The sequence below is a fragment of the Amblyraja radiata genome, unplaced genomic scaffold, assembly GCF_010909765.2.
Source record: "Amblyraja radiata isolate CabotCenter1 unplaced genomic scaffold, sAmbRad1.1.pri S119, whole genome shotgun sequence".
NCBI lineage: Eukaryota > Metazoa > Chordata > Chondrichthyes > Rajiformes > Rajidae > Amblyraja > Amblyraja radiata.
This window is the reverse complement of record NW_022630105.1, coordinates 50,932-75,873: the sequence shown is the minus strand read 5'-3', so window position 1 is coordinate 75,873 and position 24,942 is coordinate 50,932. Positions and strand designations below refer to the sequence as shown.

Sequence of the window (24,942 nt, the reverse complement as noted above, 5' to 3'; positions counted from 1 at the left end):
CCCACACACACACACTAACCACCCCATTGATATTATATTACTATTTTTCATTGGCTCCTTTTACCCCATACCCACTCTATCCACTGACGCAAAGCCCCCAACTCGCTGGTGCGTCTAGAGAGGGAGGGAGGTAGACAGTGAGGGCAGGGAGAGGGGGGGGGGGCAGAGACAGAGAGAGAGGGGCAGAGACAGAGAGAGAGGGGCAGAGGGAGAGGGGGGGAAGGGAAAGGGAGGGAGGGGGTGGTGGATACAGCGTCAGCCTGGGGACCATTGTGTGGGCAAAGCGAGAGCAGCAGCCGGGTCTCCCTCCATGCAGTTTGTGGGTAGATCCAGCACATGGCCTGGCAGCAACTCGCTGAATGGAGCGCCTCACATTCCGTCATGTGGTCCCCGTTTAGCAGAGTGAGGTAGTGACACAGCTATCGGTGGAGGAAAACAGACAACCCTTGATGATTCCATTCTTTTTATTCACAGCTCATACAATGTCTCGATGACAGAGGTCATGGAAAGGTTTGATGATTTGCTGCTGCTCGAATTGACAAATGATTACCTCCAGAGGCTGGAAGAGGCGATTCAAGAGGTTGTGGTAGAATGTCATTTTCGTTCTAGCATACGAGAGATATTTCAGTGAGCAAGAGTACAAGGTAAGGAGAGGAATGGATTACTTGAACCGATACTCAAATGTTTTCATGCACAAATATTGTGGGCCGAAGGGTCCATTCTAGTGCTGCACCGTTCTGTATAATTAGAGCTCAGTACAAAGAATATCTCCTACAGCGGTGGTGAGCTTCTCAAACATGTCGTTATATTCAGGATGTGGCGGATAACACTCTGAGACAACCCAAAGCGTTTCAATGATTCACATCGCTTGCACAATTTCAAAACACACTCGACACAATAGTTCTATGCGCATTTCACATTGTTGGGATAATTAATAGGTGATCAACTTCTCTTGCATCGTTGTTTTTCTCCAGAGTGATTTTTAATTTTCTCTGCCAAATAATACCATAAAGGCCTTCTATTATTTCCTGTATAAGAAAGAACTGCAGATGCTGGGAAAATCAAAGGTAGACAAAAGTGCTGGAGAAACTCAGCGGGTGAAGCAGCATCTATGAATTGAAGGAGTAGGTGACGTTTCGGGTCGAGACCTTTCTTCAGACTGGTGGGGGGGCGGGAAGAAGAGAGGTAGAGGCGGAGACTGGGCTGTGGGAGAGCTGGGAAGGGGAGGGGAATGAGGGAGAAAGCAAGAACTACCTGAAATTGGAGATGTCAATGTTTATACTATTGGGGTGTAAACTACCCAAGCAAAATATGAGGTGCTGCTCCTCCAATTTGCAGTGGGACTCACTCTGGCCATGGAGGAGGCCCAGGACAGAAAGGTCAGATTTGGTCTCACTGATGTAGAGCAGCTGATACCTATAGCAGCGGATGAAATGGATGAGGTTGGAGGAGGTGCAGGTGAACCTCTGCCACACCTGGAAAGACTGCTTTGGTCCTTGGATCGGGTCAGGGGGGGAGGTAAAGCAACATGTGTAGCATTTCCTGCGGTTGCAAGGGAAAGTACCAGGGGAGGGGTGGTTTGGGTGGGAAGGCACAAATTGACCAGGGAGTTACGGAGGAAGCAGTTTCCGCGGAAAACCGAAAGGGGAGGAGATGGGAAGATGTGGCCAGTGGTGAGTCCCACCACAAATTGGAGGAGCAACACCTTGTATTTCGCTTGGGTAGTTTACACCCCAGCAGTATGAACATTGACTTCTCCAATTTCAGGTAGTCCTTGCTTTCTCCCTCTTTCCACTCCCCTTCCCAGCTCTCCCATATCCTACTGTCTCCGCCTCTTCCTTTCTTCTTCCCGCTCCCCCCACCCCCACGTCCGTCTGAACAAGGGTCTCGACCCGAAATGTCACCTATTCCTTCGCTCCATAGATGTTGCCTCACCCACAGAGTTTCTCCAGCACTTTTGTCTACCTTGTGTTATTTCCTGGTCAGTGAATGGCCTCATCCTGATTTACAAACTCGTATGTTTATCTTTACTCCGGCCAGCTATGCCTTGTAATCTAAATACTTTCTGTATCTATAATTGCCCCTCCCAGTATGAGGTGTAATTTACCTTCAATATGTGGGCCTTTCTTCCCAACATGCTTCCTTAGTATGTAAACGCTTTTACCAGACTTGCCTAATGCTCTTCTAAATTTCAGGATGTCCAACATCAATGACTAGGCCATTTTGTTTAACATCGATTGTTAGCAATATGATAGGCTCAATAATCAAAGAAGAAATATCAAATTATTTCGGAAAGCAGTAGCAAGTCAATCTACTATAATCATACCATGTAATCATACCATGTCAACATGCTTTTATGACAGCAAATTGCATATGATAAATGTATTTGAGTAGGTTGAAGATTTAACATGCAGATTACATAGAGGGGAACACGGGGAACTGCAGGTGCTACAATCTGAAGCAAAAATCAAAGTGCTGGATGAACTCAGCGGGCCTGGCAACATTAGTGGAACGAAACAGATAGACTACATTTCCGGATGGGGCCATTCTTTGGAGCATATTGAGGGGAATCTGTGGCATTAAATGGACCTTCGAATGACATTTGACAATGAGCCTCGTAAAATGCAATTATCGGGATCTTAGTTTAGTTTATTGTTGTCACGTGTACCGAGGTAGAGAAAAAATCTTTTTGTTGTGTGCCATCCGGTCAAAGAAAAGATGATTCATGATTATAATCAAGTCGTGCACAGAGTATAGGTTAAAGGATCTAGGTTACAATAATTATTGCAAAATAAAGTCCACTTAAAGATCATTCAAAGGTCTCCAAAGAGGTAGCTAGTAGGTCGGGATCACACTCGACTTGGTGAGAGGATGGTTCAGAAGCCTGATAATAGCTGGGAAGAAACTGTCTCTAAATCTGGAGTTATGCATTTTCACACCTCTGTCCCTTTTGCCTGATGTGAGAGGGGAAATTATGAAGTGACTCGGATGAGTCTGGTCATTTGTTATTCTGATGCTCCACAACTCTGTAATTTCTTGCAGCCTTGTATGGAGCTTTCCCCAAAACCATACTGTGCTGTATCCCAATAAAATGCTTTCTACAGCGCACCTGTAGAAGTTGGTGAGGTTTATTGGGGTCATGCCAAAATTCCAAAATGCTCTAAGGAAGTAGAGGCATTGGTGTACTTTTCTGGCCATTGTTTCGATGTCTCTGGTCCTGGACAGTGATATTTATTCCTTAGAATCTGAAGCTATCGGCCATCTCTACTTCAGCGCCATCAGTGTAAACCGAGGTCTGTGTATTGCTTCACTCCCTGAAGTCAATCATAATTTCCTTTGTTTTTCTGTCATTAACGGTGATTGTTATCTTGGCACCAGAAGATGAGGTTCTCAATCTCCTTTATGCGTCTCATCGTTTGAAATCCAACCCACTTCAGCGGTGTCAGCTGTGATATCCTAGTATTGAAGGGAGCGTGTAAGTGTGGGTTGCAAGCTGCTTATTGCAGAGTCGGACATGTTTTCAAGTTGGAAAATGTAACTTGTTATTTTTCCCAGGGGTGAATTCTTGCCCCGCACTTATTTGCTATTTAATTCCGCGCCAGGAGGAGGGGAATCTGGAGAAGATGCTTGTGTCGATTATTAAAGATGTAATAGTAGCGTATTTGGAAAGCAAAGTCAGCATGGATTTATGAAGGAGAAATGCTCGACTAATCTTCTGGAATATTTTGAGGCTGTAACAAGTAGAATGGATAAGAGAGAGCCAGTGGATGTGGTGTATCTGGACTTTCAAAAAGCCTTTGACAAGGTCCCACACTAAAGGTTACTGCACAAAATTAAAGCACAAGGGTAGTGTATTGACGTGGATAGAGAACTGGTTGGCAGACAGGAAGCAAAGAGTATGAATTAACCGGTCCTTTTCAGAATGGCAGGCATGGACTCGTGGGGTGCCGCAAGGCTTAGTGCTGGGACCCCAGTTATTTATTATATAAATAATTTAAACAAAGGGATTAAATGTAACATCTCCAAGATGGTGGATGACACAAAAATGGGTGGCAGTGTGAGGTAAGTGAAGGATGCTATGAGGCTGCAGGTTGACTTGGTTATCCACTTTGGTGGCAAGAACAAGAAGGCAGATTATTGTCTGAATGGTGTCAGATTAAGAAAAGGAGAGGTGCAACAAGACCTTGGTGTCCTTGTACATCAGTCGCTGAAAGTAAACATGCAGGTATAGTGAAGAAAGCAGGAGGCATGTTGGCCTTCATAGCAGACTAATTTTAGTATAGGAATAAGGAGTTCGTACTGCATTTTTACTGGGCCCTGGTGTGACCACACCTGGATATTGTGTGCAGTTTTGATCTCCTAATTTGAGGAAGGACATTGTTGCTATTGAGGGAGTTCAGCATAGGTTTACTAGGTTAATTCCTGGGATGGTGTGACTGACAAATGATGAAAGAATGGATCGACGGCTTATATTCACTGTAATTTAGACGCGAGGGGATCTTATAGAAACATCTAACATTCTTAAGTGATTGGACAGGCTAGATGCATTAAATGTTCGTGATGTTGGGGGTGTCCAGAACCAGGGGTCACAGTTTAAGAATAAGGGGTAGGCTATTTAGAACTGAGATGTGGAAAAACCTTTTCACTCAGAGAGTTGTGAATCTGTGGAATTCTTTGCCACAGGCAGTGGAGGCCAATTCACTGGATAAATTCGAGAGAGTTAGATTTTGCTCTAAAGGCTGACGGAATCTAGGGATATGGGGAGAAAGCAGGAATGGGGTACAGATTTTGGATGATCAGCCATTATCGTATTGAATGGTGGTGCTGGCTCAAAGGACCGAATGGCCTACCCCTGCACCTATTGTCCATGTCGCTATGTTTCTATCATTTATGGCACCGTGACTCCAGTAAATCCATCGACAAGGTTGGCCGAGGGTTCCGTTTCCGTGCTGTACAGCTCTATAACTGCATGTCTCTACGCTCTTCACAGCAAATCATCAAAGGCACAAATAAAGGATAACGTGCGGCCAGTTCCAGACTTCTCCTCAAACTGGTGACAGAGAAAGAGCCCCGGGTCCGAAAACTGATATGGAAACGCTTCGTGAAAATGCACAACGTGCTCTCCAAATGAGAGGAATTGCTGAAAGCAATGGGGGAAGATGGTACAGGACATGCATGGTTCGATATGGAAGTTGTTCTTATCATCAAAACACAACCCGCACTCATTCCATGAACTGATTCCAACAGTTTGTGATCTGATCGAATCGTTCAAAGCCATGCAGGCTTCCTTGGAACTAGCTGCTGAACTGAAAGGTATTCAATTGCATGTTTAGTTTAGTTTGAAGACACAGCATAGAACCATTACATTCGGACCACTGTGTACACGCTGTCCATCGATCACACGTTCACGCTAGTCCTATTTTGTCAAATGTTTATATCATAGATACATAGAAAATAGGTGCAGGAGTAGGCCATTCGGCCCTTCGAGCCTGCACCGCCATTCAATATGATCATGGCTGATCATCCAACTCAGTATCCCGTACCTGCCTTCTCTCCATACCCCCTGATCCCTTTAGCCACAAGGGCCACATCTAACTCCCTCTTAAATATAGCCAATGAACTGGCCTCAACTACCCTCTGTGGCAGAGAGTTCCAGAGATTCACCACTCTCTGTGTGAAAAAGTTTCTTCTCATCTCGGTCCTAAAGGATTTCCCCCTTATCCTTAAGCTGTGACCCCTTGTCCTGGACTTCCCCAACATTGGGAACAATCTTCCTGCATCTAGCCTGTCCAACCCCATAAGAATTTTGTACGTTTCTATAAGATCCCCTCTCAATCTCCTAAATTCTAGCGAGTATAAGCCAAGTCTATCCAGTCTTTCTTCATATGAAAGTCCTGACATCCCAGGAATCAGTCTGGTGAACCTTCTCTGCACTCCCTCTATGGCTACAATGTCCTTCCTCAGATTTGGAGACCAAAACTGTACGCAATACTCCAGGTGTGGTCTCACCAAGACCCTGTACAACTGCAGTAGAACCTCCCTGCTCCTATAACCATATAACCATATAACAATTACAGCACGGAAACAGGCCATCTCGACCCCTCTAGTCCGTGCCGAACACATAATCTCCCCTAGTCCCATATACCTGCGCTCAGACCATAACCCTCCATTCCTTTCCCATCCATATAACTATCCAATTTATTTTTAAATGATAAAAACGAACCTGCCTCCACCACCTTCACTGGAAGCTCATTCCACACAGCTACCACTCTCTGAGTAAAGAAGTTCCCCCTCATGTTACCCCTAAACTTCAGTCCCTTAATTCTCAAGTCATGTCCCCTTGTTTGAATCTTCCCTACTCTCAGAGGGAAAAGCTTTTCCACGTCAACTCTGTCTATCCCTCTCATCATTTTAAAAACCTCTATCAAGTCCCCCCTTAACCTTCTGCGCTCCAAAGAATAAAGCCCTAACTTGTTCAACCTTTCTCTGTAACTTAGTTGCTGAAACCCAGGCAACATTCTAGTAAATCGTTCAAAGCCATACTCAAATCCTTTTGCTATGAAAGCTAACATACCATTCGCTTTCTTCACTGCCTGCTGCACCTGCATGCCTACTTTCAATGACTGGTGTACCATGACACCCAGGACTCGCTACATCTCCCCTTTTCCTAATCGGCCACCATTTAGATAATAGTCTGCTTTCCTGTTTTTGCCACCAAAGTGGATTACCTCACATTTATCCACATTATACTGCATCTGCCAAACATTTGCCCACTCACCCAGCCTATCCAAGTCACCTTGCAGTCTCCTAGCATCCTCCTCACAGCTAACACTGCCCCCCAGCTTAGTGTCATCCGCAAACTTGGAGATGTTGCATTCAATTCCCTTGTCCAAATCATTAATATATATTGTAAATAGCTGGGGCCCCAGCACTGAGCCTTGCGGTACCCCACTAGTCACTGCCTGCCATTGTGAAAAGGACCCGTTTACTCCTACTCTTTGCTTCCTGTTTGCCAGCCAGTTCTCTATCCACATCAACACTGAACCCCCAATACCGTGTGCTTTAAGTTTGTATACTAATCTCTTATGTGGGACCTTGTCGAAAGCCTTCTGAAAGTCCAGATACAACACATCCACTGGTTCTCCTCTATCCACTCTACTAGTTACATCCTCGAAAAATTCTATAAGATTCGTCAGACATGATTTACCTTTCGTAAATCCATGCTGACTTTGTCCAATGATTTCACCACTTTCCAAATGTGCTGCTATCCCATCTTTAATAACTGACTCCAGCAGTTTCCCCACTACCGATGTTAGACTAACTGGTCTGTAATTCCCCGTTTTCTCTCTCCCTCCCTTCTTAAAAAGTGGGGTTACGTTTGCTACCCTCCAATCCTCAGGAACTACTCCAGAATCTAAAGAGTTTTGAAAAATTATCACTAATGCATCCACTATTTCTGGAGCTACTTCCTTAAGTACTCTGGGATGCAGCCTATCTGGCCCTGGTGATTTATCGGCCTTTAATCCATTCAATTTACCCAACACCACTTCCCGACTAACCTGGATTTCACTCAGTTCCTCTATCTCCTTTGACCCGCGGTCCCCTGCTATTTCCGGCAGATTATTTATGTCTACCTTAGTGAAGACGGAACCAAAGTAGTTATTCAATTGGTCCGCCATATCCTTGTTCCCCATGATCAACTCACCTGTTTCTGACTGTAAGGGACCTACATTTGTTTTAACTAAACTCTTTCTCTTCACATATCTATACAAACTTTTGCAGTCAGTTTTTATGTTCCCTGCCAGTTTTCTTTCATAATCTATTTTCCCTTTCCTAATTAAGCCATTTGTCCTCCTCTGCTGGTCTCTGAATTTCTCCCAGTCCTCTGGTATGCTGCTTTTTCTGGCTAATTTGTACGCATCATCTTTTGCTTTGATACCATCCCTGATTTCCCTTGTTATCCACGGATGCACTACCTTCCCTGATTTATTCTTTTGCCAAACTGGGATGAACAATTTTTGTAGTTCATCCATGCAGTCTTTAAATACCTTCCATTGCATATCCACCGTCAACCCTTTTAGAACTAATTGCCAGTCAATCTTGGTCAATTCACGTCTCATACCCTCAAAGTTACCTTTCTTTAAGTTCAGAACCGTTGTTTCTGAATTAACAATGTCACTCTCCATCCTAATGAAGAACTCAACCATATTATGGTCACTCTTGCCCAAGGGGGCACGCACAACAAGTCTGCTAACTAACCCTTCCTCATTACTCAATACCCAGTCTAGAATAGCCTGCTCTCTCGTTGGTTCCTCTACATGTTGGTTTAGATAACTATCCCGCATACATTCCAAGAAATCCTCTTCCTCAGCACCCCTGCCAATTTGATTCACCCAATCTATATAGATTGAAGTCACCCATTATAACTGTTTTGCCTTTGTTGCACGCATTTCTAATTTCCTGTTTGATGCCATCCCCAACTTCACCACTACTGCTAGGTGGCCTGTACACAACACCCACCAGCGTTTTCTGCCCCTTAGTGTTTCGCAGTTCTACCCATACCGATTCCACATCCTCCAAGCTAATGTCCTTCCTTTCCACTGCGTTAATCTCTTCTCTAACCAGCAACGCTACTCCACCACCTTTTCCTTTCTCTCTATCCCTCCTGAATATTGAATATCCCTGGATGTTCAGCTCCCAGCCTTGGTCACCCTGGAGCCATGTCTCCGTGATCCCGACTATATCATAATCATTAATAGCTATCTGCACGTTCAACTCATCCACCTTATTACGAATGCTCCTTGCATTGAGACACAAAGCCTTCAGGCTTGTTTTTACAACGCTCTTACCCCTTATACAATTACGTTGAAAAGTGGCCGTTTTTGATTTTTGCCCTGGATTTGTCTGCCTGCCTGCCACTTTTACTTTTCACCTTGCTACCTATTGCTTCCGCCCGCATTTTACACCCCTCTGTTTCTCTGCTCACCCATTTAAGAACCCCACCACCTCTTATTCTGTTTATTATTGTTTTCTTCTTTCCCCCCTACATATTGGGTCTGAATGCTTTCCTTCTCTGCCTCCTGCCTCACACACTGTCTAATAGCTTTCTCTATTTGAGTCCCTCCCCCCAACCATTCTAGTTTAAAGTCTCCCCAGTAGCCTTTGCAGATCTCCCCGCCAGGATATCGGTCCCCCTCAGGTTCAAGTGCAACCCATCCTTTTTGTACAGGTCGCACCTTCCACAAAAGAGGTCCCAATGATCCAGAAATTTGAATCCCTGCCCTCTGCACCAGTCCTTCAGCCACGCATTTATCCTCCACCTTGCTCCATTCCTACTCTCACTGTCGCGTGGCACAGGCAGTAATCCCGAGATTGTTACCTTTGCTGTCCTACTCTTTAACTCCCCTCCTAACTCCCTAAATTCTCCTTTCAGGACCTCTTCTCTTTTTTTACCTATGTCATTGGAACCTATATGTACCACGACCTCGGGCTCCTCTCCCTCCCCTTTCAGGATATCTTGGACACGTTGAAACACATCACAGACCCTGGCACCAGGGAGGCAAACTACCATCCGGGTCTTCCGACTGCGTCCACAGAATCGCCTGTCTGACCCCCTAACTATAGAGTCCCCTATTAGTATTGCTCTCCTCTTCTTTTCTTTACCCTTCTGAGCAACAGGACCGGTCTCTGTACCGGAGGCCCGGCCGCTGTCGCTACCTCCAGGTAGGCTGTCCCCCCCAACAGTGCTCAAACAGGAGTACTTATTGTCAAGGTGTACAGCCACCGGGGTACTCTCTAGTCCCTGCCTGTTCCCCTTGCCTCTCCCAACCGTGATCCACTTGCCTGCCTCCTGTGGTCTTGGAGTGACCACCTCCCTGTAACTCCTATCAATGACTTCCTCGCTCTCCCTGACCAGACGGAGGTCATCGAGCTGCTGCTCCAGGTTCCTAATACGGTCCCTTAGGAGCCCCATCTCGATACACCTGGCACAGATGTGGACGTCTGGAGGGCTATCAGACTCCATGACTTCCCACATCTGACATCCAGAACAGTAAACTGCCCTGGCCCTCATACTCCCCTTACCTAGGTTACAATACAAAACAAACAGCTACAATACAGTACAATCAGCAGGGATCTGACTCCCAATCAGCTGCTCCCTCTTGTCTGCTTCCACCAATCAGCGGCTTCCTCAAACCCACTTGTTTTTGAAGTGGAACTTGGAACGTTGCAGATTTCAGCTCCTCCTCCCTCTGCGACCTCTCCAATGGCTCTCGGGCCTCTGTAGAAGCAAGCCCCGCGCTCCTCTTTAAAGCCTACCGCTCGGATGTAGGTCCTCCCTCTGCGACCTCTCCAACGGCTCTCGGGCCTCTCTACTCCCTACAGACGAGGAACAATTTACAGAGGGCCAATTAACCTACATCTTTGTGATGTTGGAGGGAAGCGCATGACTCAGGGAAAGCCCAGGCAGTTACAGGGAGAAGGTGCAAACTCCACACAGACTGCACCCGAAATCAGGATCAAACTGGCACTGTGGATCAAACAGGATCAGAGTCTCTGGCACTGTGACGTAGCTGATCTTCCAGCTTTCTCCACCCACCCCCACTATAAACACTCTGAGGAAGTTTCCTGACAAGGCATGCCTCCTATCCATATTCTCCAGGGATGCTGCCTGAGTTACTCCAGCACTATCCTTTTTTTCTTGTAAAGCTGCAGTGGGAATTCTTGATTCTCATACTGAATGCCCTAATAGGAGAAGGCATAGCATATTCTTTCTTTACCACTTTATCTACTGTCGGCACTTTCAGGGGTTATGGGTTTTTACCACAAAGATCCCTCTGCACATCAACCCTGTCGTGGGCATTGCTGCCATAACTATACCTTTTGATTTCTTAAAGTGCAACACATGACACTTGCCCTTTGTATTTCATTCCACTTGTCATAGTTCTGACTATTTTAGCAGCTAATCTTCCCGCTACATACTTTGACAACCATCCCAACTGTCTGCAATTTCACCAACTTTGGTTGTGTCTGCAAATCGACTAACCAGCTCATCTATGTTTCTATCCAAGTCCTTTATATATATATATATATACATATACTAGACTAAGTGGGACCCGTTGGGTCCCAGCATCACACGGGAGGGCTGGTCACGATCGCAATATTCCACCTCTCCACCAATTCCAATATTGCTCGTCAGTGGGGAGGGGGCTCTCTGTTGGTTGTTGCGGGCCGAAGGTACTGGTTTCCAGAGGGCTAGTATAGACATTGTGGGCCGAATGGATTCTTGGTGTGGCAGCCAACTGGTGCAACGATTTAAAAAGCCAAGCCAAGGCAAACAATTGGGCAGCAAACAGCCACCTGCCAACCAAAATTCATTTTGTGAACACAAACGTTTTTTAACAAAAGGTGAGGCAAACAATTGGGCAGCATGCAGCCACCTGACAACCAAAAACCATTTTATGAACGCAAACGTTTTTTAACAAAAGGCGAGGCAAACAATTGGGCAACAAGCAGCCACCAGTCAACCAAAATTCATTTCGTGATCACAAACTTTTTCTTAAACAAAAGACAAGGCAAACAAATTGGGCAGCAAGCAGCCACCTGTCAATCAAAATTCATTTTGTGAACACAAACTTTTTGTAACAAAAGGCGAGGCAAACAATTGGGCAGTAAGCAGCCACGTGTCAACCAAAATTCATTTTGTGAACACAAACTTTAAAAAAAAAGTCCAGGCAAACAATTGGGCAGCAAGCAGCCACCTGACGACCAAAATTCATTTTGTGAACACAAACTTCTTTTTTAACAAAAGATGAGGCAAAAAATTGGGCAGCAAGCAGACACCAGATAACCAAAATTCATTTTGTGAACACAAACTTTAAAAAAAAAAGGCGAGGCAAACAATTGGGCAGCAAGCAGCCACCTGACAATCTTTTTTTTTTTAAAGACGAGGCAAACAGTTGGGCAGCAAGCAGCCACCTGACAACCAAAATTCATTTTGTGAACACAAAGTTTTTTTAACAAAAGGCGAGGCAAACAATTGGGCAGCAAGCAGCCAGCTGACAACAAAAAATCATTTTGTGAACACAAACTCTTTTTAATAAAAGGAGAAGCAAACAATTGGGCTGCAAGCAGCCACCTGACAACCAAAAATCATTTTGTGAACACAAACTTTTTTAAACAAAAGGCGAGGCAAACAATTGGGCAGCAAGCAGCCACCCGTCAACCAAAAATCATTTTGTGAAGACAAACTTTTTTTAACAAAAGGCGAAGCAATCAATTGGGCAGCAATCAGCCACGTGCCAACCAACATTCATTTTGTAAGCAAAAATCTTTTGCAAAAACATTTTGTAAGCAAAAAAACAATGGCGAGGCAAACAATTGGGCAGCAAGCAGCCACCTGTCAACCAAAAGTCATTTTGTGAAGACAAACATTTTGTAACAAAAGGAGAGGCAAACAATTGGGCAGCAAGCAGCCACGTGACAACCAAAATTTACTTTGTGATCAGAAACTTTTTTTTAAACGAAAGGCAAGGCAAACAATTGGGCAGCAAGCAGCCAGCTGACAACAAAAAATCATTTTGTGAACACAAACTTTAAAAAAAAAAGGCGAGGCAAACAATTGGGCAGCAAGCAGCCACCTGACAACATTTTTTTTTTAAAGACGAGGCAAACAATTGGGCAGCATGCAGCCACCTGACAACCAAAATTCATTTTGTGATCACAAACTTTTTTTTAACAAAAGGTGAGGCAAACAATTGGGCAGCAAGCAGCCACCTGACAACTAAAATTCATTTTGTGAATACAAACTCTTTTTAATAAAAGGCGAGGCAAACAAGTGGGCAGCAAGCAGCCACCTGACAAACTTTTTTTTTAAAGGCGAGGCAAACAATGGGCCGTAGGTGGTGGCGTTCTCTCCGAAATCGTGCCACAGTGGGCCATAAGCGGTCAAGATCAGACTTTTAGTAATATAGATATCATAAACAGCAAAGTTGTGAGCACAGACCACTGCTGAACTCCATCAGACACAGACACATCCAGCTAGAACAACCCATTCCAAAACACCCATCTGTCCTCTTATCAGAAAAACAGTTCTGAATCCAATCGAGCAATTCACCATGAATCTCATGCATCTTTATCTTCTGGACCCCCTCAATTCTCCTACTCTGGACAAGAGACTCTGCATCTAATCGATCTATTCTTCTCATGATTTTGTACACCTCTATAAGACGCCCCCTCATCCTCCTGCACTCCATGGAACAGAGACCTAGCCTAAGCAACCCGTTCCTATAGCTCACACACTCTGGTCCTGGCAACATCCACAAATATTTTCTGAACCCTTTCAAGCTTGACAATATCTTTCCTATAACATGGTGCCCAGTACTGAACACAACATTCTAAATGCAGTCTCACCTACGTCTTATACAACTGCAACATGACCTCCCAAATTCTATACTCAATACTCTGATTGATGAAGGCCAAAGTGCCAAAAGCCTTTTTGACCACCTTATCTACCTGCGACTCGACCATGCACCTGTACTCCTAGATCCCTCTGCTCTACAACACTGCCCGGAGACATACCATTTATGGTGTAGGTCCTGCCCTTGTTCGACCACACAAAATGAAATACCCTCATAGTTCTCTGTCTTAAATTCCATCAACCATTCCTCTGCCCATTTGTCCAATCGATCCAGATCCTGCTGCAATCTTTCACAACCATCTGCAGTATCTGCAAAACTACTCATATGTTGCATCATCAGCAAACTTGCTAATCTTCCCCTGTATGTTCTCATCCAAATCATTGATGTAGATGACAAACGGTAACGGGCCCAGCAGGCACACCATTAGTCACAGACCTCCAGTCCAAGAAGCAACCTTCCACTCTCACCCTCTGCTTCCATCCATGAAGTCAATTTGCTATCCATTCAGCTACCTCTCCTTGGATCCCATGCGATCTAGCCTTCCAGAGCAGCCTACCATGCGGAACCTTGTTGAATGCCTTACTGAAATCCATCTACACAACATCTACAGCTCTGCTCTCATCGACCTTTTTGGTGTCATTTTCAAAAAAATCAATCAGATTTGTGAGACGCGACCTCCCACGTACAAAACCATGCTGCCTATCCCTAATCAGCCCATGCCCACCCAAATAACTGTATAACTTATCCCTCAGAATACTCTAATAATTTTCCAACTGCAGATATTAAGCTCACCGGCCTACAGTTCCCAGCATTTTCCCTGCAGCCTTTCTTGAAAACAGGCACAACATTTGCCACACTCCAGTATTCTGGCACCTCTCCTGTATTTAAGGACGACTCGTAAATTTCAACCAAGGCTCCTGCAATTTCCTCCCATGTTTCCCGCAATATCCTCGGACATGTCGAATCAAGTCCTGGATATTTGTCTACCTTCATACATGACGGTACCTTCAGTACTTCTTCGACGGTAACACTGAGTGCTCTCAAGACTTCCATTGACTGCCCCAAGTTCCTGCGACCTATCTTTTTCCTCGTTAAATATAGAGGAAAATACCCATTGAGGACCTTGCCCATCTCCTGTGGCTTAACACAGAGGTGACTGCTTTGACTCCTGAGAGGTCCCACTCTCTCTCAAGTCAACCTTTTCCCCCTTATGTATTTATAAAATCTTTAGGGATTGTCCTTAATGCTACCTGCCAGATCTATCTCCTGGCCCCTTTTTGCCACACTGATCGACTTTTTCAGTTTGTGTAAGAATGAACTGCAGATGCTGGTTTAAACCGAAGATAGACACAAAAAGCTGGGGTAACTCCGCCTCTACCTGTTCCACGCATCCTTCTTGTTTTTGACCAACGCCTCAATTTCCCTCGTAAGCCAAGCTTCCTTACGTTTGCCTGCTTTACCCTTCACTCTAACAGGGACATACATATCCTGAGCTTTGCTAGACTATAGAGCTTTGATAAATTATTGATAGACAGGTCATTGGAAGTACACTATCTAATAATATTGGAAGTACACTCTAATAATGACGGCACGCCAGAATAACTCTCACACCATTCGCTTTTCGGGATATTGTTTCATTACCACTTTGTATAGGAAAGATGTCAACAAAATAGAGCTAGTACAGAGGAGATTTACTAGAATGTTGCCTGGGTTTCAGCAACTAAGTTACAGAGAAAGGTTGAACAAGTTAGGTCTTTATTCTTTGGAGCGCAGAAGGTTAAGGGGGGACTTGATAGAGCTCTTTAAAATGATGAGAAGAATAGACAGAGTTGACGTGGATAAGTGTTTCCCATTGAGAGTAGGGAAGATTGAAACAAGAGGACATGATTTGAGAATTAAGGGGCAGAGGTTTAGGGGTAACATGAGGGGGAACTTCTTTACTCATAGAGTGGTAGCTGTGTGGAATGAGCTTCCAGTGGAAGTGGTGGAGGTAGGTTCGATTTTATCATTTAAAAATAAATTGGATAGATATATGGACGGGAAAGGAATGGAGGGTTATGGTCTGAGTGCAGGTAGATGGGACTAGGTGAGAGTAAGTGTTCGGCACGGACTAGAAGGGGCGAGATGGCCTATTTCCATGCTGTAATCGTTATATGGTTGTATACTCTTGAGTTTAGAGCTTAGAGTAGTGATAGATTTATAGTGTCATATACAGTATGAAAACACGATCTTCGGTCTAATTTGTCCATAAAGACCAAAATGCCCCAATTAAGCTATCCTGACCTACTGTGATTGCCCCGTGTCTCTCTAATCCTTTCCAATCCATTGACCTGTCCATATATCTTTTTCAATTTTTTTCAGAGCCAACAATAGCAAGCAGTTAACACAATCAATAATAAAGTCAACTATTAACCGTAACATTAGGATACTGTGAATTTGTTTTTCTTTTCATGATGAAGCTAATTTCTGGAACTATTGTTTATCTCACCTGATAAAAGATGTTCAGCAAATGCACAGGGAGACACTGAAGGCACAGACGGAAACATTGAGAGTGAACATGTTCCTGATGACGGAGAAGGTTAAGGCGTTCCCACTGGTTGATCGATACGCTGAGCTCACGATCATATTCACTGTTCGAGATCGGGAAGTAGTGGAACATGAGCTGTTGGCAAGAGGCCGGGACCATGAAGAGTGGAGAGAGGAACTTCTCGGGGGAGAGTTAGAAAAAATCCGAACTGATCAGTTATTCCAGAGCTTTTGGGCGAGGAAATCCAAATCAGGCAGTTCGACTTCTGTGGCTGGAGTTCCGGGGATCGGAAAAACAACAATGGTGCAAAAAATTGTTTATGACTGGGCCACAGGGAAAATATTCCAACAATTCCAGTTTATCTTCAGTTTCAAATTCCGAGATTTAAACACGATTAAAGACAGGATAACCCTGAACGAACTGATTCTGGATCAGTATCCTTACTTTAGGAATATCCTGGGAGAAGTCTGGAAGAACCCAGAGGGATTGCTATTTATATTTGATGGCTTGGATGAATTCAAGGGCATAATCAATTTTGCTGACAGTCGGAAAGACACAGAACCTCAGCACCAGTGCCCAGATCCTGAATCCCGGTCTGAAGTGTCTGACATTGTGTACAGTTTAATCCAGCACAAGCTGCTCCCAGGGTGTTCAGTGCTGGTGACCACCCGCCCCACTATGTTACATTTACTGGAACAGGCGAAGATAAGTGTCTGGGCTGAAATCCTGGGATTTGTTGGTGAGGAACGGAAGGAATATTTCACCAGGTATTTTGAAGATCAGTCGGTGGCAGCAGCTGTTTTCAAACATGTAAAGGAGAACGAGATTCTGTACACCATGAGCTACAACCCCTCCTACTGCTGGATCCTAGGCCTGACACTGGGCCCCTTCTTCACACAAACACACTGGGATCCGCAGCGAGTTCCCAAGACCATCACACAACTATATTGCGACTATATTTACAACATCCTAAAAAACCACGGCCGTGAGATTGCAAGCCCCCGTGAGGTGTTACTGAGGGTTGGTCAGATGGCCTTCACTGGAGTGGCTGAGAAGAACATAGTGTTCACAGATGGAGATTTGATCAAATACAATCTGCAGCCTTCCCAGTTCCTGTCCGGGTTCCTGATGGAACTTTTGGAGAGAGAGGATTCAGCCTGGAGCGTGTTGTACACCTTCCCGCACCTCACCATCCAAGAGTTTGTAGCCGCACTCGCACAATTCCTGACTCCAGATCCAGGAAATATTTTGAAACTCCTCAGTTTAGCCCACAGCACGACAGATGGGAGATTTGAAGTGTTTCTCCGTTTTGTCGCTGGTCTCGCCTCTCCCGGGGCAGCTCAGGGCCTGGAGGAGTTTCTGGGTCGATTTCCTCAACAAACAACCTGCCGAGTGCTTGACTGGGTGAAGGAGGAGGTTAAACGCCGGGCTGGAAATACATGGACTAAAGCTGATAAAATGAGCCTCCTGAACACAATGCACTACATATTTGAGTCTCAGAATCGTGCACTAGCTCAGCAGACACTGGGAAGTGTGGAAACACTTTCATTTTGTGGACTGGAACTGACCCCGATTGACTGTGCGGTCCTGTCTCATGTCATTGGACTGTGTGATACAATCAAACACCTCGATCTGGAGTACTGCCGCATTCAGTGTGACGGTCTCCGGCGGCTGGGACCAGTTCTGCACCAGTGTCAGCACTTGGGGTAACTGTCCGTTTGACGCTAACACTGAACTGTAAAAATTGTTTCACTATATTGTGCTTCCGTCCTGCACCCCTTCTATGGGGCCGGCTGTCACTTTTGCCTAAGTGCACGACACCCCTCTTTCTGTTCCCTTCCCCATGTTGTCGGTGGTCGACTCCGTTCCCCCCTCCCCGTGTCACCGGTGATCGACTCCATCCCCCCGCCCCCTCCTCAAGGTCTGCGGTGGTCAACTCCGTCCCCCCTCCCCCGTGTCAGGTGTGTTGCAGCCGTTCTCTGCACAGGGAACATTTCCCCATCGTCGGGGAATGAGACTAAATGGTGAAAGTCACCAAACACCACAAACACAGATATTTGCGGATGACACAAAGCTGGGTGGCAGTGTAGGCTGTGAAGAGGATGTTAGGAGTTTGCAGGGTGACCTGGACAGGTTGAGTGAGTGGGCAGATGGGCAGATAAATGTGAGGTTATCCACTTTGGCGGCAAAAACAAGGGGGAAGATTATTATCTCAATGGGGTTAGGTTAGGTAAGGGGGAGGTGCAGGAAGACCTGGGCGTCCTTGTACTGAAAGTTGGCTTACAGGTACAGCAGGCAGTGAAGAAAGCTAATGGAATGTTGGCCTTCATAACAAGAAGATTTCAGTATAAGAGTAAAGAGGTTCTTCTGCAGTTGTATAGGGCTCTGGTGAGACCACATCTGCAGTATTGTGTACAGTTTTGGTCTCCTAATTTGAGGAAGGACATCATATAACCATTTAACAATTACAGCACGGAAACAGGCCATCTCGGCCCTACATCCGTGCCGACCAACTTTTTTCCCTTAGTCCCACCTGCCTGGACTCATACCATAACCCTCCATTCCCTTCTCATCCATATGCCTATCCAATTTATTTTTAAATGATACCAACGAACCTGCCTCCACCACTTCCACTGGAAGCTCATTCCACACCGCTACCACTCTCTGAGTAAAGAAGTACCCCCTCATGTTACCCCTAAACTTCTGTCCCTTAATTCTGAAGTCATGTCCTCTTGTTTGAATCTTCCCCATTCTCAAAGGGAAAAGCTGATCCACATCAACTCTGTCTATCCCTCTCATCATTTTAAAGACCTCTATCAAGTCCCCCCTTAACCTTCTGCGCTCCAGAGAATAAAGACCTAACTTATTCAACCTTTCTCTGTAACTTAGTTGTTGAAACCCAGGCAACATTCTTGTAAATCTCCTCTGTACTCTCTCTATTTTGTTGACATCCTTCCTATAATTGGGTGACCAAAATTGTACACCATACTCCAGATTTGGTCTCACCAATGCCTTGTACAATTTTAACATTACATCCCAGCTTCTATACTCAATGCTCTGATTTAAAAAGGCTAGCATACCAAAAGCTTTCTTTACCACCCTATCTATATGAGATTCCACCTTCAAGGAACTATGCACGGTTATTCCCAGATCCCTCTGTTCAACTGTATGCTTCAATTCCCTACCATTTACCATATACGTCCTATTTTGATTTGTCCTGCCAAGGTGTAGCACCTCACATTTATCAGCATTAAACTCCATCTGCCATCTTTCAGCCCATTCTTCCAAATGGCCTAAATCACTCTGTAGACTTTGGAAATCCTCTTCATTATCCACAACACCCCCTATCTTGGTATCATCTGCATACTTACTAACCCAATTTACCACACCTTCATCCAGATCATTGATGTACATGACAAACAACAAAGGACCCAACACCGATCCCTGAGGCACCCCACTAGTCACCTGCCTCCAACCCGACAAACAACCATCCACCCTCTGGCTTCTCCCATTCAGCCACTGTTGAATCCATCTTGCTACTCCTGCATTTATACCCAACAGTTGAACCTTCTTAACCAACCTTCCATGAGGAACCTTGTCAAAGGCCTTACTAAAGTCCATATAGACAACATCCACTGCTTTACCCTCGTCAATTTCCCTAGTAACCTCTTCAAAAAATTCAAGAAGATTAGTCAAACATGACCTTCCAGGCACAAATCCATGCTGACTGTTCCTAATTTTAAGTGGTTGTTTATCCAGATGCTTATCCTTGTTTATCCAGATGCTTATATATATTATCACTAAGTATCTTTTCCATTAATTTGCCCACCACTGAAGTCAAACTAACAGGCCTATAATTGCTAGGTTTACTCTTAGAACCCTTTTTAAACAATGGAACAACATGCGCAGTACGCCAATCCTCGGGGACTATTCCCGTTTCTAATGACATTTGAAATATTTCTGTCATAACCCCGGCTATTTCTACACCAACTTCCCTCAATGTCCTAGGGAATATCCTGTCAGGACCTGGAGACTTATCCACTTTTATATTTTTCAAAAGTGTCAGTACTTCTTTTACTTTGAAACTCATAGTTTCCATAGCTACTCTACTAGTTTCCCTTACCTCACATAATTCAATATCCTTCTCCTTGGTGAATACCGAAGAAAAGAAATTGTTCAATATCTCCCCCATCTCTTTTGGCTCTGCGGATAGCTGTCCACTCTGTCTCTCCAATGGACCAATTTTATCCCTCGTTATCCTTTTGCTATTAATATAGCTGTAGAAACCCTTCGGATTTACTTTCACCTTACTTGCCAAAGCAACCTCATGTCTTCTTTCTTAAGATTCTTTTTACATTCCTTATACTCCTCAAGCACCTCATTTACTTCATGCTGCCTATAATTATTGTAGATCTCCCTCTTTTTCCGAACAAGATGTCCAATTTCCCTTGAAAACCAGGGCTCTTTCCACTTTTTACTGTTTCCTTTCAACCGAGCAGGAACATAAAGATTCTGTACTCTTAAAATGTCCCCTTTAAATGTCCTCCATTTCTCTTCTACATCCTTCCCATAAAACAAAATGTCCCAGTTCACTCCTTTTAAATCATTTCGCATCTCATCAAAGTTAGCCTTTCTCCAATCAAAAATCTCAACCCTAGGTCCAGTTCTGACCCTCTCCACAATTATATTGAAACTAATGGTATTGTGATCACTGGACCCGAAGTGCTCCCCAACGCATACCTCCGCCACCTGTCCTGTCTCATTTCCTAACAGGAGGTCCAACACTGCCCCTCCTCTAGTAGGTACCTCTATGTATTGCTGCAAAAAACTATCCTGCACACATTTTACAAACTCCAAACCATCCAGCCCATTTACCGAATGTGTTTCCCAGTCTATGTGTGGAAAGTTGAAATCTCCCACAATCACTACTTTGTGCTTACTACTAATATCTGCTATCTCCTTACATATTTGCTCTTCCAATTCTCGATCCCCATTTGGCGGTCTATAAGTGTTGCACCCCTATAAGTGTTGCTACCCCTTTCCCACTTCTCAGTTCCACCCAAATAGCCTCCCTAGATGAGCCCTCCAATCTATCCTGCCAAAGCACTGCTGTAATATCTTCCCTGACTAGTAATGCAACACCTCCACCTCTTGCCCCTCCAATTCTATTACACCTGAAGCAACGAAATCCTGGAATATTTAGTTTCCAATCACAGCCCTTCTGCAACCATGTTTCACTGATCGCCACAACATCATACTTCCAGGTGTCTATCCAGACTCTAAGCTCATCCACCTGTCTTACAATGCTCCTAGCATTAAAATATGCACATTTAAGAAACCCCCCGACTCTTATTCTCTGTTTATTTCCTTTTTTTTCTTTCTCCTCTTGTGCCCGAGTGCTTCCCTTTTCTGCTTCCTGCCTCCCATTCTGTCTACTAGCTTTCTCTATTTGAGTCCCTCGCCCCAACCGTTCTAGTTTAAAGTCTCCCTTGTGATTGAAGCAGTAGGTTCACGAGATTGATCCCTGGGGTGGCGGGACTGTCATATGAGGTAAGATTGAAAGGACTAGGCTTGTATTCACTGGAGTTTAGAAGGATAAGGAGGGATCTTATAGAAATATATACATTTATAAAACGACTGGACAAGCTAGATGCAGGAAAAATGTTCCCAATGTTGGGCGAGTCCAGAACCAGGGGCCACAGTCTTAGAACAAAGGGAAGGTCATTTAAGGCTGAGGTGAGAAAAAAACTTTTTCACCCAGAAAGTTGTGAATTTATGGAATGTCCTGCCACAGAGGGCAGTGGAGGCCGAGTCACTGGATGGATTTAAGAGAGTTAGATAGAGCTCTAGGGACTAGTTGAGTCAAGGGATGGGGGAGAAGGCAGGCACGGGTTATTGATTGGGGACAATCAGCCATGATCACAATGAATGGCAGTGCTGGCTCGAAGGGCCGAATGGCCTCCTGCACCCATTTTCTATGTATTTATTCAATCATTTGCGGTGCTTTCAGAAATATCAGTTTGGAAAAAGTTTTTCCAGCCCAGGAGTTGGTTTCAGATTATTTCTTACTCTGTCTGTTTGTGTTTAGACTGGGAGGGAACAGGCTGGGAGATTCCGGAGTGAAATTGCTGTCTGCGGCTCTGATGAATGCGGACTGTAAAATACAGAGACTGGGGTAAGTTCCCGACTGAGAAAGATTGTGTTTACAGTCACAGTGTGTCTGACACTGAACATTAATATGATCAGTAATTGTGTCACTGATAAACACTGGGGGTTTGCACTGTTTCCTGTCTCTCCGTGTCCCTCACCCTCAGTCTCTCTCATCTCTAGGCTGTGGCGTATCGGCCTCACAGATTCTGGTGCCAAGATTCTCGTCACCGCTGTTTGTACAAACCGCTCACTGATGGAACTGAACCTGGGAGGAAACGACCTGGGAGATTCTGGAGTGAAACTAGTGTCTGCAGCTCTGAGGAACCAGGACTGTCAAATACAGAGATTGCAGTAAGTCTCAGACTGTGAGGGATTGTGTTTACAGTCACTGTGTGTCTGACACTGAACATTAATATGATCAGTAATCTTGCCACTGATAAATGCTGGTGATTTGCACCGTCACCTGTCTCTCTGTGTCCCTCACACTCACACTCTCATCTCCAGGCTGCAATGTGTCGGTCTCACAGATTCTGGAGCCGAGGATCTCGTCTCTGCCCTCAGTACAAACCACTCACTGACGGAGCTGGAGCTAACTGAGAATAAATTGGGAGATTCCGGAGTGAAACTAGTGTCTGCGGCTCTGAGGAAGCCGGACTGTAAAATACAGAAACTGTGGTAAGTCCCAGACTGAGAGAGATTGTGTTTACAAGTCACTGGGTGTCTGACACCGAACATTAATATGATCAGTAATTGTGTCACTGATAAACACTGGGGATTTGCACTGTCTCCTGTCTCTCTGTGTCCCTCACCCTCACTCTCTCTCATCTCCAGGCTGGACGCTGTCGGTCTCACAGATTCTGGAGCCCAGGATCTCGTCTCTGCTCTCAGTACAAACCCCTCACTGACGGAGCTGGACTTGGGAGGGAATGGCCTGGGAGATTCTGGAGTGAAACTGGTGTCTGCGGCTCTGAGGAACCCTAACTGTAAAATACAGAGACTGGGGTAAGTCTCAGACTGCGAGATTGTGTTTACAGTCACTGGGTATCTGCACCGAACATAAATATTTGCACTGTCTCCTGTCTCACCCTCATTCTCTCATCTCTAGGCTGTGGGCTGTTGGTCTCACAGATTCTGGAGCCGATGATCTCGCCTCCGCTCTCAGCACAAACCGCTCACTGACGGAGCTGAAACTGGGGAACAATGAACTGGGAGACTCTGGAGTGAAACTGGTGTCAGCGGGTGTTAGGAACTCGGACTGTGAAATACAGCGACTGTGGTAAGTTTCAGACTATGAGATTGTATGTGCAGTCTCTGGGTGTCTGGCACTGAACATTAATATGATTTGTATTAGTGTCACTGATAAACACTGGAGATTTACACCGTACCCTGTCTCTGTGACCCTCACTCTCTCATCTCCAGGCTGGACAGTATCAATCTCACAGATTCTGGACTCGATGATCTAGCCTCCGCTCTTAGTACAAGGCTCTCACTGCTGGAGCTGGAGCTGGGATCAAACTCCCTCACAGACCGATCTGTTGCCTCTCTTCGCCGCCTCATACTTGCCCTCCCGAGTCTGGAACGGATCAGGTGAGTATTTGTGTTAAAATATCAGGGTTCTGGCTTCTCTGGTGATATTTTTAAGTAGTGTTGAAATATTAATCGCAGTCCCCTGTTATTGACACTGTTGTTTAATTTGTTCATTTGCTCTTTGTTCCTCGACTGTTTCAGGCTGGGGAGGAATCGGTTTAGTGCAGATGGACGGAACCAGCTGGAGAGTCTGTGTGGAATCAGACCCGGGCTGAGTGTGGAGCTGTGAACATCTCCATGTGTGAACGTCACCTCCCAGGGAGTAGGAATAATTTTGGCCAATTTCTCGCCCACCCCTTTAAACGACCGCGCTCCGGGATTAAACCCCAGCGGTTCCCGGCTCGGGCCGGGTGGGCTGTGACGTGAGAAGCAGCCGTATTGACACGTGACCCGGACACGAGGCGCTGCTGCTGATGCCGGATATCTGCCCCCAGTTTGACACGGGTGAATTGCAGCAATCTGGGATGTGACTTTATCATCTTCTTATCTAGTCAACATCACAAGATTATGATATTGTTCATACAGGACTAAGCACACTTCTCGGCATCTTCATTGTCGGCAGCGAGATCGGCTGATGTACATTGGTTTTCCAGTTGAGGGCACTTCAGCAGGTATTGCAATGTTTGTGGTTCAAAAGCACATTCGCAGGTGACATCGTTGGAGTTATATCCCAACTTGTTTAGAGGCACCTTGACTGCCAACACCAGTTCTCAATCGCTTGAGGCATTTCCATCTGGCCCAACTTGCGTCTACACCAGGAGGGAGTTTCTCACTTGCCTTTAGTCCCTTGGTAGTTGAGGGAGGTATCATCCCATATGCAGATTCGGGCTTCACTTGTAATGCCAGCCTCAAGAGGAGTCACAGTTACAAAACTTTTCCTCCACTTTAGGCGGCTCAGAAACGGTACCTGGCCAAATATTGAATGTAGTGCATCTATTATCTCCCGCTGGCTCTGTAATTATGCTCCTGCAGCTCACTCCCTTAGTCTAGTTCAGTAAAACACTGAGTCGAGCAATGGATCAACTATTCTTTATTCTTCTCAAACATGAACGGACTTCCTATACGATACCTAACCATAGAAACATAGAAAATAGGTGAACGAGGAGGCCACTTCGAGCCAGCACCGCCATTCATTGTTATCATGGCTGATCATCCCCAATCAATAACCCGTGCCTGCCTTCCCCCCATATCCCTTGATTCCACAAGCCCCTAGAGCTCTATCTAACTCTCTCCTAAATCCATCCAGTGATTTGGCCTCCA

At 45.2% G+C, this 24,942-nt stretch overlaps 1 protein-coding gene and 1 long non-coding RNA gene across 3 annotated transcripts; one reads left to right on the top strand and one right to left on the bottom strand.

The window, feature by feature from the left end:
• The first annotated feature begins 4,876 nt into the window (after positions 1 to 4,876).
• Positions 4,877 to 23,927, top strand: LOC116969193 (NACHT, LRR and PYD domains-containing protein 3-like). Its single transcript, XM_033016105.1, has 10 exons — positions 4,877 to 5,313; positions 15,917 to 16,775; positions 17,208 to 17,651; positions 22,034 to 22,120; positions 22,276 to 22,446; positions 22,600 to 22,770; positions 22,927 to 23,097; positions 23,201 to 23,371; positions 23,515 to 23,682; positions 23,824 to 23,927. The coding sequence occupies exons 1-10, from the start codon at positions 5,160 to 5,162 to the stop codon at positions 23,909 to 23,911; spliced, it is 2,484 nt and encodes an 827-aa protein (XP_032871996.1). The 5' UTR covers positions 4,877 to 5,159; the 3' UTR covers positions 23,912 to 23,927.
• Positions 11,805 to 12,718, bottom strand: LOC116969189. 2 transcript variants are annotated; one of them, XR_004410668.1, is made up of 2 exons: positions 12,694 to 12,718; positions 11,805 to 11,920 (listed from the first exon to the last, which is right to left on the bottom strand). It is a non-coding gene; the product is annotated as an uncharacterized LOC116969189 (long non-coding RNA). The 2 variants fall into 2 exon arrangements; XR_004410669.1 differs by lacking the exon at positions 12,694 to 12,718 and adding an exon at positions 11,977 to 12,006.
• Positions 23,928 to 24,942: the final 1,015 nt, after the last annotated feature.

Bases quoted from the DNA above. Each gene is read 5' to 3' on its own strand.
- LOC116969193 (XM_033016105.1), top strand. From the start codon at position 5,160: ATGGTACAGGACATGCATGGTTCGATATGGAAGTTGTTCTTATCATCA. The intron at 5,314-15,916 runs GTATTCAATTGC...ACCTGATAAAAG, and splicing joins ACTAGCTGCTGAACTGAAAG to ATGTTCAGCAAATGCACAGG. The intron at 17,652-22,033 runs GTAACTGTCCGT...GTTTGTGTTTAG, and splicing joins CACCAGTGTCAGCACTTGGG to ACTGGGAGGGAACAGGCTGG.